General features: G+C 43.2%; 1 protein-coding gene across 1 annotated transcript; it reads left to right on the top strand.

Moving 5' to 3' along the window:
* Nucleotides 1-1,916: 1,916 nt before the first annotated feature.
* Nucleotides 1,917-13,518, top strand: LOC106816518 (ubiquitin carboxyl-terminal hydrolase 31-like). Its single transcript, XM_014821146.1, has 9 exons — nucleotides 1,917-2,847; nucleotides 4,115-4,367; nucleotides 4,495-4,574; nucleotides 4,816-4,988; nucleotides 5,311-5,422; nucleotides 5,745-5,848; nucleotides 6,166-6,243; nucleotides 12,894-13,020; nucleotides 13,390-13,518. The coding sequence occupies exons 1-9, from the start codon at nucleotides 2,032-2,034 to the stop codon at nucleotides 13,516-13,518; spliced, it is 1,872 nt and encodes a 623-aa protein (XP_014676632.1). The 5' UTR covers nucleotides 1,917-2,031.
* The last annotated feature ends 374 nt before the right edge of the window (nucleotides 13,519-13,892 follow it).

The following is a 13,892-nucleotide window of genomic DNA, read 5'->3' as shown; positions in this document are numbered from 1 at the left end:
GAGAGGAGAAGAGCACGAGAGAGAAGAAAGAGAGAGAAAGAAGTGAGAGAAAGAAGAGAAAAGAAAGAAGAGAGTGAGAGAGAGTGAAAGAGAGTGAGACTGAGAGCGAGTGCGCGCACGCAAGAAAGAGCGAGAGAGAAATATACTCTCTCTCTCTCTCTCTCTCTCTCTCTCTCTCTCTCTCTCTCTCTCTCTCTCTTTTCCTCGCTCTCTCTCTTTCTCTCACACTCTCTCGCGCTCTTTCTCTCTCTTCTCTCTCTTGTTTCTCTCTCTCTCTCTCTTTCTCTCGCTCTCTCTCTTCTCTCTCTCTTGTTTCTCTCTCTCTCTTTCTCTCGCTGTCGCTCTTCTCTCTCTCTCTTTTCTCTCGCTCTCTCTCTCTCCCTCTCTCTTTTTCTCTCCCTCTCTCTCTCTCTCTCTATCTTCCTCTTTCTTTTCTCTCTCACTCTCTCTCTCTCTCTCTCTCTCTCTCGTTTTTCCTTACGCGCACTCTCTCTTTCTCTCTCTTTCTCTCTCTCTCTCTCTCTCTCTCTCTCTCTCTCTCTCTCTCGGTCGGCGTCTCTCTCTCTCTCTCTCCTTTCTCCCCTCTCCTCGGGCGCAGCTCTCTCTCCTCTCTCTTTCCCAGTGCGCGCTTCATCTTCTCTCTCTGTCTCTTTCCTCTCTCTCTCTTGCTATCCTCGTGACCGGCGCTCTCTCTCTCTCTCTCTCTCGTGCGCGGCTCTCTCTCTCTCTCTCATCTTCTCCCGTGCGCGCTCTCTGCTTTCTCTCCTTCCTCCGTGCGGCGGCTCTCTCTCTCTCTCCTCGTGCCGCCTCTCTCTCTCTCTCTCTCTCTCTCGCTCTCTCTCTCTCTTCCTCCTGTTGGCGCGCTCTCTCTTCTCTCATCTGGTCTACTCTCTCTCGCTCTCTCTTCCTCGTGCGCGCGCTCTCTCTCTTCCTCGTGCGCTCTCTCTCTCTCTCTCTCTCTCTCTCTCTTCCTCGTGCGCGCTCTCTCTCTCTCTCTTTCTCCCTTCCTCGTGCGCGCTCTCTCTCTCTCTCTCTCTCTCTCTCTTCCTCGTGCGCGCTCTCTCTCTCTCTCTTCCTCGTGCGCGCTCTCTCTCTCTCTCTCTCTCTCTCTCTCTTCCTCGTGCGCGCTCTCTCTCTCTCTCTCTTTCTTCTCTCTTCCTCGTGCGCGCTCTCTCTCTCGTCATCGTTCCTTACGCGCTCCTCGCTCTCTCTCTCTCTCTCTACTCTCTCTCTCTTCCACCACCTGCGTTCTGCAACTCACCCACAAGTCCCCAGTCGCTCACGTCGGCGCCCCTCTCTCGCTTCTCGCTTTCCTTTCTCTGCGCTCGCCCGCGCTCTCGTCTTCTCTCTCTTGTTCTCTGCGCTCTCCTCTCTCTCCTCTTCTCTCTTGTTTCTCCGCTCAGCCGCCCACCAGTCCCTACCCGGCTCGCCTCCTCCTCTATCCCTCCTCTTTGCTCTTTTCCCTCTCCTCTCCTCGTCTTACTACTCCTCTGTCTCTTATCTTCCTTCTTTTATTGTGCTCTCTCTCTCTCTCCGTTTCCTTACGCCTCTCTCTTTCTCTCCTCCTTTCCTCTCTCTCGCTCTTTAGACCCCTTCGGCTCTCTTCCTCCGCATCGCGGTCTTCTCGTCTCTCTCCTCTTCTGCGTTCCTTCCTCGGTATCGGCGTTTCCGTGTCGCGCGCTCTTCTCCTCTTTCGCCTACCTCTTCATTTCTCTCTGTCGCGTTATATTGAAGAATTCTGACCAAGAGTGGTCAGGACAGCAATTTGCCCCCTAACCTCAGAATCATCCAGGTACGACCGTAAAACTAAAAACGCGCACGTATTTTATATAGTATTTGTGTACGCGGTTGCGTGGCTTAGGGCGGCTGGTCTTGCAACAATGAATTCCATGGGTAAGTAACAACAGTAACATGACTAATTGCGTAGCGTACATGATCATTTTGAAAATTGCGTTTTTGTAGTTTTTCGTAGCTGTTTTCGTCACGATAACCCCGTCTCTGCTGTAAGTGATGTAATTGTGATATACAGACATGGAAAGCAACGATAAGAAGTCAATGGCGCGATCGGCGTCGGAGTCTGAAATACAAAGAGGAAGGTCTGGTAAGACCGGCGGAGATAGACACCGAGGACGCTCCCGATCCCCTACACCATCTCTGACATCCCAACGCACTTCACAGCAGACGAAGAGTGCTACTCTTCCGCGCACAAGTACTAGCAAACACAGTAAGACCGACGAGCGGAAAGCGTCGAGCAATATGAAAAGTAAATTTTTTAGCCCGTTTTTGCGTGTTCGCGAGCGGGTACGTCCATTAGAGTGCTTCATACAGAAAGTCGTTCGACAGGTAGTGAACAGAACACCAATTGGAAGGAAGCGAGCAGAACAAAGAACAAGGCCTGCGTACAGGAGAAACTCGTTTTCGTCTCCGAGTGGACCAACACACAAGCTATCGAAAGATAAAATGCCGGGAAGCACCGGTCTTCGGAACCTCGGAAACACGTGTTACATAAACGCGATAATCCAGTGCCTGAGTAAGACCGACATACTAGCAGAATACTTTTGCTGCGATCAGTACAAAGCAGATCTTGCTAGAAATAACAAGATTAATGCTCGGACCTATGGCACACGAGGAGAGCTGACGGAAAATCTTGCACTACTGTTTAAGTCGCTGTGGGTTTGTGAATACATGCCTGAAGTATCTAGTCAGTTTAAGAGTTGTGTCAGTAAATATGGACCACAGTACAGAGGAAGCAGCCAACACGATGCACAAGAATTCTTAGTATGGTTACTAGACAAAGTCCATGAAGATTTGAATATTGCATCCAAGAAGAAGTACAGGTCAAATAAAGTAACTACTCATTTTCATTGATTATCCAGGCATCCAGAATAAAAATCATATATCTCTTCTAAATAAATTATAATTTTAAAGCCGCACAATGCGCATCCAAACGCTAATTGCTCCAGTACTAGACTAGCAAATACTTCGTGTCATGCATAATCACACTACCTTATGACAAAATAAACTCTAGTTGCTCCCATTTCACTGCGCGTTTGCTTAAAACCCACAAGAAAGAGGTGAGAAAACTGGCATTCTGGCGCAAACGCCGACTGTTTGCCAAACAATCAAGCCTCGAAGTGGTGAGGTGACGTCACATGTTTTTATCTTTGCTACACCCGTACCGCTGTACCGCAGCACCGCTGCACGGTTGCTTGGGGAAACTGTCAACAACATTGGAGGTATTTTCAAATACCTTTTATAAGACAACGCGCAGTGAAATGGGAGGAACTAGAGTTTATTTTGTCATAAGGTAGTGTGATTATGCATGACACGAAGTATTTGCTAGTCTAGTACTGGAGAAATTAGCGTTTGGATGCGCATTGTGCGGCTTTAATAGTAATTATATATTATATTAATAGTGTTAATAATAGTAATATATATATAATAATAATAATAATTATAATAGTAGTCAATGCAGTAACTGTACTTTACTAATATACTAACCTATTTTACAATGTTGGAATTCCAGTTTCACCCGATCTGTATGGACAACCGTATTCGCTTTTTCACTTGTTGTTACGGGTGCTCTGGGTCTGCATATTGGAGTTTCAGGCATAAGCAGAACTTCATCTATAAAAAAACATGACAGTTATAACCCCATAGGCCCTACTGCACAGAATTACTTGACTCGACTGAAATATGATTATCGTGTGCACATCACTCGGGCAAGTAGGGCAATGCTTAAATGTTTTAATTACAAGATGGTTATTATGGGGTGTGAATCGGCTGCTTTTAGTGCAAGAAAGTTCAATTGGGGTGGTTTTATATATTAATGGCAACAGAGTACAATTAGACTTAAATTGCAATGCTAAACTTGTGATTGGCTGCCAGTAAGGTATTTCTAGTACCAGAAATTTAATTAAGAAAAAGTTCCGTTTCCGGGCAAGTGTTTGTGAAGAGTATAGCTGGAACTCCGGTGCACCCTAAAGCCTTGCTACTTATTTCTGCCTTATAATGGTCACATTTGAAGTTTATGAAATTGCAGCTTTTCCACAACAGCTGATATAACGGTGCATCATGTTTATCGTATATATTCATGATGTGACTTATCTTACAGAGTAGTTATGGACGACCGGATGACATCGTGGCAGCTGAGGCATTGGCCAATCACACGCGATGCAACAGCAGTTTTGTGCAAGACCTGTTCCTTGCTCAGTACCAGTCTTCGCTCACCTGTCCCAAGTGCAAACGCCAGAGCAATAACTTTGACCCGTTTCTGTGCGTGTCGTTGCCGCTCCCACAACGTGCTGATCGTCCCGTCTACGTTACTATCGTCTACCTAGACGCACAGCCGAAACAAGTAAAGCTGGGTACGTATTAGCCTGTGTAGTTGGCAGAGTTATAGTTTTACACTACAGTGAGTCTTCTTTGACTTTATGCAACTCCAAAAAAGAAAGCTTTTTTTTGTCTATGAGCATGGAATGTCTTATTTTGCAGGAGTCAATGTAAATATTAATGCAACTGTCAAGGAGTTGCGTAGTGAGCTATCCCTCCAGACAAAAATACCTCCAAAACAGGTGAGTAAATTCACAGAAATCCAATTAACTCTGTTCTTGGTAAAAGGACTCTAACCAGTCATCGAAAATATACAAGGTTATGCAATGTGAATTAATAACACCTAACTGATCTCTTTGATTTTGTGTAGTTCTTTTATACTATCATCTCATCAATGTACATTTGCTGTTTTACATGTGTGTGTATGTTATTTCGTTGGGAGATGAAATGGAATCAAATTGCATCTAAACACACCTCTTGCAGTTCCTGATGACAGAGTTATACTATGATGGATTCTACCGCACGTTCTTAGATGACCAGTCGCTCAGCATTGTCCATGAAACCGATAACATCTATTGCATCGAAGTTCCGCCTGCGTCCGACAAGTTACTTATCATTGCCAGTAACAGACTCGGTGTTGGGAGCAAGGGCAGGAAGTATGTGCCCTCGGGCTTTACTAGCAGTTCTTTGTGTACCGAGTTGTCACTCGTATTGTGTTTCATATTAAGTGGTTGAGTTATTCTATATGGGACAGAGGTATGGCATTGAGTGTACATTGAATCACAGATGCTCTTGGCATGTTTCACCTTAGAACTGTTTGTATCTTCAAGATGATCAATCAGTTCACTTTGCTCAGATGACACCTTGATTGTCGCATTTGTGGTTCGGTGCGGTCAGCGTTGGTGAGATTAACTAAATAGAGAGATATTTGTTCTGCACTTTTTATTAATTACTCATAATTACACACGTGGCGCACAGGTTTGGAAGCCCCCTGGTGTTACAGCTTAGCCGACAGGCCTCCTACCAGAAACTGCAAGATGCTATCCTGGCCAAGCTTGCTCCCTGCCTGAAAGACGGAGTCACCTCAAAGGTCTGTGTGCATCTGCTTGAAAGTGGTGGTGATTTATAGAATTTCTATAGAATATAGAATTTAGAATTTATAGAATATATATTATTTATAGAATTTATAGAATTTATTGGGAGTAGTATAAGTAGCATCGAAATTGTAAAACTAATTTGAGACAAGCATGTCTGCTGCCAGAAAAAGTTACTATACACCCCATAAGTGGTAAAGTTAGAGAATAAAATGGTTTTTTCACCAATTCTATCAATAGTTGGTTGTTATGCTGGCTAATATCTATTCCTGGGGCCCATTGTCAGAAACATATTAAAGTTAAGGCTAATAATTGCAGAGAATGGGAGTACTGTTCAACATAAGAGTTGTGGATGGTATTGCTGGCAAGAGCTACTTATCTCATGATGATGACCATCCGTTGTTTGTGGAGACTGTGGACAGGTAGCCAAATGTTAATGCAAACTTATGGTATAGTAAAGTGTGTAGCACAATTTTCTTTCATATCAAGTTTATGATACTATTCATTCCAGTTCAATTGCAATGCTAAATAGTATTTTATGCATAGTAATGTGCACAATATGAGTGATCCATTTATACCCCACTTTGCTAATAGGCGTGCGTGTGTGTGTGCGTACATGCAACGTGAGTTGTGTCTGTGTGTGTTTGCATGTGTGCACCTGCCTGTATCTTTAAGAGATGCAGGCCTATTAATGAATAATACGAGGTATGCAATTTCTATGATTTAATACATGTATCAGAGCCCTGGAAGCTTGTGCTGGTAATGCTCCACACCACATCAAGGTGATACTGGAGTGGGATCCAGATACCAAACAGGTGTAAGTATTCCATATCCTTCAATCATTAGTGTAATTACCACTTTTTCTCCCACTAGATGGCGAAACAATGCTAACCAGCTTGTCATGGTCCCCTTGAAGATTTATTTCGAAATATTTCCTAAAAATGCAAAATCTGAAAAAATATAGCAAAATATAGTCTCATCTAACAGTGGATATGTTACTGATTACACCAACTTGAAAAACACTAAGAATTTATGCGGTTGTAGCATAGAAAATTGGTATTGAACACGCTGTAACGCCATGGCATATTTGATTATAGCAAAAAGTAATTTGCAAATGGCACCTTCAAAACAACTGCTCCCATAGTGCACCTGATACACACAAAAAGGCATCTGATTCTGTGTTGTGTACTCCGTGCGCTTTTTAAATTGGCCGATATCTCACACTATTGCGAGATAGTCCTAGATTCGCAAGAAATGGTGGCGGAAATCAAAACGAGTAAATAAAATTGGAATTGTGCATGTTTTTATGAATATAGCTACGTAGGAAGGTTCAAAGACATGTTAGCATTACTCTAGACAGTTCCTGTCACTCGAGCTATAACGGTACGCATCGGTAAAGTAGGAAAAACACGAGACTGCTTGCAAATTATTTTCGAAACCCTGCCTTTAACACTGCCTATCTGTGGTGTGAAGCAGTTGAGTTAGTCAATGACCGAGTCATTATCTTTCTAGTGTTCTCCTTAATCGTTGAATTAGACTGTGATTGGAGGAACAGCCCACGCAGCGGTACGGACCAACGCACAAGGAGGTTTCATGCTCCGGTACTAGAAGAATACATTCAGAAAATCAGCTGAGCGCCAACATTGTCAATGACTAATGTTTGATCCTGTACACCAGAGGAAGAAAAGGTGTATGGGTTTACACTCTCATCAGCTCGCAATTTCTGATTCTGTCTTCACTTTATCAGGTAATTATTCTGGTCCAGCTTGTGGACTAGTGAATCGGGTTATATTGAACTTGGTCGATACGTTAAGTGTTTATTACTGGAAAAAATTTTATCGATTGTAATTACAACACGATGGGTGTGAATAGATTCCTAAAGGTGTGCTTTGTTGTTTCAAAGTCTTGTTGGAATATGCAAAACAGCATGGCTGTAAGAGTTGTTTGTTGTTTGTTTCAAGTTCTTATCATGTAGAATATGAAAACTCTGGCTCACTAGAGTTTTGTTTGTTTGTATAGCTCATCTACACATAGTCAGATGAAGCTTGTAGAATCGCACTGTAATTGGTATCTGATCGTCCGTCCCTAGCGTCCGTAAATATCATCTTTCAACTAGCACCGTGGCAGCGCCCGTACCGTCAACAGTTGGGCACCAAATCTTAAACGCGCTCGACGTACTGGAGGTACACAGAATAGGTTCGGAAGACGTGAGGGGGGGTACATGGCCGAAAAACAAGAAGAAGTTGGGATGTCGAAAGCCTGGGGGTCAAAGGCTCAAAGGTGCCAAGAGGTGTAAAATAGGAGGGAGAACATCTCACGTCCTTAGACTTAAGGTATAAGGGAACGGAAAGCGGAGCCATTGGGCGGGCAGAACCAATTCTTAAACCGCTCGACCATAGGGCTCGTGATAGCGGTGTATAGCATCATGGTAGGGAAAAGCCATCCCTGTGCCGAGATGGAGTCACACGGTGCAAAGGCATGGTCAGATTTTAGAACCGATTTTCTATGAGGAATGGCCTGCACCGGAGCGAGTTAGAAAACTTTATTCTGTTCAAGAGCCGGTGACCTACGCAATTATTGTAATGGCACTTATTGAAAGTGGGACACATGAATATCTACTGTTCTTGCTGTACAATGCCGTTCAAGAGTAAGTGTCAGATAACAATTTTGACCCTGCAACAGAGGGTTAAAACATGGGAATTTGTGACTTGTCTGTTTCAGATTAAGGAAAATTTGAACATGCCTTGTGTTATTGCTAGTTCAAATAATCTATATCATGCCAATGGATGTATTGAGCTACAATGTCACGTCCAAAGTGAAATTTCCATAAGCTAAATTGGTTAAAGAGAATGCGTTTTATTAATGTACTTTAAATCGTATAATGTATATGGCATTCTGCTTAAGCGTGTCAAGTATTGTTACATGTAAACGTATAGCCACTGCCGAGTGAGGTTCTACTGCCAGTGCAATTGTGTTTGAGTGAGTAGTTTAAGTTGGAAAATTTTTTTCGGCCTTATTTGGTTACAGTTGGCAGCATCTTCTAAGTTGCAGACCTGTATGGCTTGCACGATAGCGTAAAATATAGGAATGAGTGCTTTACCTATTCTGTCTTGCGAATAGTTGTTGCATACTACGTATGATGGGAGCCTTCGCATCTTAAATCTGAGACAGCTTAACGTTACGCGCACAACTCTCGTGAGCAACTTGGGAGTGGACGATTCCCACTTACCGATACAGTGTCCTTATTGAGAAGGTTCCTGATAGCCATCCCTGTGCATTCCGACTGTTTCAGGCGTGTATGTGAACACATTTGGGACTGAAGCAGGGTTTACTAGAGATCCGCCACCACTCCAGGTGGGGGACCCACGCCACACAGAGTGGCAGCCGCAGTAGACCGTTAGATTGAGCGCTGTTCGTGCGTCCTGACGCGGCAACTTGTTCTGGTTTTTCAGCTTTGTTGATATGAAAACCCAGCTAATAAGAGCTTGTTTGTTGTTTGTTTCAGCTTTTGTTGATATGAAAACCTTATCCAGCTCTACAGGAGTTGGTTTGTTCTGTTTGTTTTGTTTCAGCGTTGTCTGATATGAAGTTGGAATCTCTCAGCTAGTTAAAGAGATTGATTTGTTGTTTGTTTCATGCTTTCTATTGATATGAAAACCCACAGCTATAAGAGCTTTTTGTGGTTTGTTTCAGCTTGATGACCAAAGAACATCATGGCTTTGTCGGGGCCACTGAAAATAGGTTGCCGCATGGTTACGACTAAACGCCCTCGCTGTGGACACCGCTGCTGCATATTCTCGCGTATCCACTCTGACAAGGTTCAAGGCAGGTAAATAGCAAGTCGACATATTGCGTCTCCATGGCAACGGTAGCTTAGAGTTTGCTAATGGCTTGCTGAACCAATAGAGTGAATAATTGTGATTAGTAGATTGTTGATCCAGCGCTATGTGGAGATAAGTGGAACCGTGATTCACGCATATCAAAATTGGGGCCATATTATTATTATTCATACGGCTGTTATTATTATTATAATTATCTATTAGCTTGAGTTTAGACTCCCCCCCCCCTCAAACAAAAATTTTCTGACCCCTTTGGTTAATTATAGAAGTGTACTGGAGCTCACAGCTCGGCATCCACAGATTGCTTACACGATCCATCCGGCCCACACCTACACTCAGTAAAGGTCACATCACCTACGAACAGCAAGGGTTGTTGACTGAAACTATGCCTTGCACAGTTAACATGCCCGGAAGCAAGCCGAGCCGTAAAGTTGAGCGACCCTGCCCTGTCGACTTAACCCCGGTGTATTGACTCCGCCATGACTAACAACCCAGTGGCACCGCAACCGGCGGGTTCTTGACGGCAAGCCACCAATGGGTCGGCACAAATCAGTGGTCGGCCTTGGAAGAGGAAGTATCGTAGCATGACAACCCAGAAACGACACAACGTTACGACGCTGTATGCTGTCACCGAAACCAGCAATCGTACGCCTCCAGCTCCGGGCACACTAACAACATAACCAACACACGGGTTGCGTAGCCACTCTTCGATTCTTACACCTACACACCTAAAAATCACTAATGGCAGTAAGCCAGAGGCGTTGAATAAAGCAGTTTGCTCCATTTTACAGTCGCATTACAGGAGTTGTAAATGACACACGTTGCCCACTCATCGAATATACGATGAGTTTAAAGAAGTAATATTAAAGGCATAAATAGCCGCATTGATTAATGCAGTATGAATGAACCGAAAATCCTAGGAGTATATCCGTGGCACCCTGTGTAGTAATAAGTGCAATTAAACTTAACATCCCACGCGGTAATTACTTTGTCCAATAATCACTGCTGTTACACTTACCAAACAAACTGTATTTTTTTTACTATCTCTTGATTATTTATCAAACAATCAATTTACGTGCCGTAAATGTCAATCCAGGAGTGTCAAGCGATGATCCGTGAGAGAGAGTGTTACGGGATAGAGATACCAACTCAGAGTAGAGTATAAGACATTTGTGCCGCCCGTATGTTTGGACGCTCAGATGAAATGGAGGTTCCAGCGGATGCCTGCTGCTAAAGCGCAATAATGTTGTGCTTGTAATCTCAAGATCTCACGTATCTTCAATTTATTCTCAAGAGTAAAACCCACTAACTATACGAAATGCGCACTCAGCACCACACGATGAATCACCTGATGATAGCATTGCGTACATCCACGGAGGCCCATGCGTACGCGAAAATTCCCGGTGTACCTAATAATCTGTAATCACACGTGATCCGCTTCGGCGAGTGGTTTGAAAGCTGTAGAACACACTCATTTATTCTGACCAGCCCGGATTTCTAGCCGTTTCTTAGTAACCAGCGAGCGGATATTGGACAAACTAATACTCATTTGGATGTAAGGTTATTAGCTATGAACTACAGAACACAAGGTGGCCAGTTACGTCTAGGCAATCTCATCAACAATTGCATCAATCAATGGCGCTAGTATCTCTTAACTACGAATCGTTAATCCATCATGCTGCATAGAGTAACCGTCCGAGCTCCGCGCTTGTAGGAGACTGGGTGAAACATCACTGGTGCCCTTCGTGACCTTGTGTTTATGGTTTAAATACTACGTGTGAGAGCATAGCCGAGGGCTAGCAGCGTGAGTGTGATGACCTCGTGTTTGTTTCTAGCTATGTGTAAGAACATGGCTGACAGTCAGTGGTACCAGTACGACGACCAGAGAGTCACTCCCATCACAGAGAAGGACGTTGTCAACAAGGCTGCATACATTCTCTTCTATCAGGTAAATGTGTGTGTGTGCGTGCGTGCATGTGTGTGCCGTGTGTGTGTGTGTGCGTGTGCGTGTGCGTGTGCGTGTGCGTGCGTGTGTGTGTGTGCGTGCGTGCATGTGTGTGCGTGTGCGTGCGTGCGTGCGTGTGTGTCTCCGTGCATGTGTATTGCAACTGCAGCAGTATATCCTTATTGACTTGCTCATATTTTTGCAACTATCAGATTGTTTTCCCTGAAAAAGTACATGTATTTGTATTTGAATTACTTGCAATAAAGTTTTAATAATTTTATTTTTTAATCGCTTCATTGTGGAATGTGACGCTCTGTGAACGATTGCTGGATCGAATATGTTTTCGTGTTTCTGTTTGTGTTGTTACCGTTAAATCTTATGATTTCCGTTGTTGTTACAGCGACGTAGTCTGTCACAGACAGGCAGTGCCCATGGTGGTGCTGGTGTATCTGTGCAGCGACACTGGGTGCAGCGTATGCCAGAGTTTAGGTACAGACCTCCAACAAAGAGCCAGTCGGTTGGAACGTTAGGTGCGTGATCATTTTGTGTTCAGTCTAGACTCTAGACACTAGCTAAGCATTCATCAACATTGCAATAAAAACTATGTGTGTTACCACTTAGTACTTACATGGATTTGTGATGGCTTGAGTCTTCATCCAGCGCAAATGATATTGTAGATGAGAATAGTTCCAAAATTTCTCAATAAGAGAACATGTATAAGACAGTATTCTATTAATGTATTCATATATTTTGTATTCAGACATGTATTTCTATACATGCACATATATATTATTTTGTGTATTCTATACATAAGTTTGTGCTATCTTGTATTGAATAACTATTTGCAAATTACCTGAGCACTGAATTTGTAAGGTGTGATTATGCAATCAAGACTGTTATTACTTCCACTCTTTATGAAACCTTGTTGATGTGGTTAGGAGTAGTACCGTACATGTGGATCATTACCCAACTACGTAGGGTTATCTAGTACAAATACTGGGGCCGCGAACCCGTCTACGTTTCATGCAGGAACGCTACGATCTGATCGGCGATGTGCAGCGTAGTCACTTCAAGTCGACATGAGTGTTGCTACGCTGCTAATCGGCGATAAAGTAGTCGCCGATAGATAAATCGTAGGCCGACATAAGCGGGCCTTAACAGTGGATATGTTACTGATTACACCAACTTGAAAAACATTAAGAATTTATGCGGTTGTAGCATAGAAAATTGGTATTAAACACACTGTAACACCATGGCATATTTGATTATAGCGAAAAGTAATTTGCAAATGGCGCCTTCAAAACAACTGCTCCCATAGTGCACCTGATACACACAAAAAGTCATCTGATTCTGTGTTGTGTACTCGGTGCGATTTTTAAATTGGCCGATATCTCACACTATTGCGAGATAGTCCTAGATTCGCAAGAAATGGCGGCGGAAATCAAAACGAGTAATCAAAATTCGAATTGTGCATGTTTTTATGAATATAGCTAAGTAGGAAGGTTCAAAGACATGTTAGCATTACTCTAGACAGTTCCCGTTACTCGAGCTATAACGGTACGCATCAGTAAAGTAAGGAAAACACAAGACTGCTTGCAAATTATTTTCGAAACTCTGCCTTTAACACTGCCTATCTGTGGTGTGAAGCAGTTGAGTTAGTCAATGACCGAGTCATTATTTCAGTGTTTTCTCCAACGTTGAGGATGTGATTGAGGAACACGCAAGCGTACAACAACTGAAAGGTCGCTACCAGAAACAGCTGAGCGCAACATTGTCAGAGTGTTTTGACCTGTACACAGAGGAAGAAAAGGTGTGTGGGTTACACTAATCAGATGAATTACTGCATGCAGCAGATTTCCTATTTTGATATGTCAGCTGTGGACTAGTGAATATGAACTTGTTGTTGTAGTGTTTTTACCTGGAATTTTTATCAGTATTCAAGTGTAGTTTCTAAAGGGTCAGTTGTTTGTTTCAGCTTTGTTGATAAGAAAACCCAGCTGTTAGAGTTGTTTGTTGTTTGTTTCAGCTTTGTTGATATGAAAACCCAGCTATAAGAGTTGTTTGTTGTTTGTTTCAGCTTTGTTGATATGAAAACCCAGCTATAAGAGTTGTTTGTTGTTTGTTTCAGCTTTGTTGATATGAAAACCCAGCTATAAGAGTTGTTTGTGGTTTGTTTTAGCTTGATGACAAGAACACATGGCTTTGTCCCAACTGTAAAAGGTTGCCGCATGGTACGACTAAACGCCTCAGCTTGTGGACCCTGCCTGATATTCTCGTTATCCATCTGAAAAGGTTCAAGCAGGTATAGCAGTCGACATATTACGTCTCCATGGCAACGGTGCTTGAGTTTCTAATGTTTCTGACCATAGAGTAATTAATGTTATTAGGTAGATTGTTGACCAGGTATTAAGTGGAACCGTGATCAGATATCACCAATGGGCTATTATTATTATTATTATCGTTGTTATTATTAATATTACTATTATTATTATTAACCTATTATTAACCTATTATCCACTCCTGATGTATATCTATAACATCAGTTGTGTCCACCTCCACCAGCGCTGCCACCTCCGCACTCACGGAGCCGGACAACGCTAGGGGCCTAGGAGCCGTAGTAGTTGCAGCAGCGGAGTTTTTCCGGCAAGTTTTACAACTGCGGCGTTAGACTGACACCTAGTC

The sequence above is a fragment of the Priapulus caudatus genome, unplaced genomic scaffold, assembly GCF_000485595.1.
Source record: "Priapulus caudatus unplaced genomic scaffold, Priapulus_caudatus-5.0.1 Scaffold1402, whole genome shotgun sequence".
NCBI lineage: Eukaryota > Metazoa > Priapulida > Priapulimorpha > Priapulimorphida > Priapulidae > Priapulus > Priapulus caudatus.
Note: the sequence above shows the minus strand (reverse complement) of the source record. Positions and strands in the feature narration are given on the sequence as shown.

Excerpts from the sequence above, each read along its gene's own strand:
- LOC106816518 (XM_014821146.1), top strand. The coding sequence starts at position 2,032 with ATGGAAAGCAACGATAAGAAGTCAATGGCGCGATCGGCGTCGGAGTCT. Across the intron at positions 4,989-5,310 it reads GTTGGGAGCAAGGGCAGGAA|GTTTGGAAGCCCCCTGGTGT; the intron begins GTATGTGCCCTC and ends CGTGGCGCACAG. Across the intron at positions 5,423-5,744 it reads AAGACGGAGTCACCTCAAAG|AGAATGGGAGTACTGTTCAA; the intron begins GTCTGTGTGCAT and ends TAATAATTGCAG.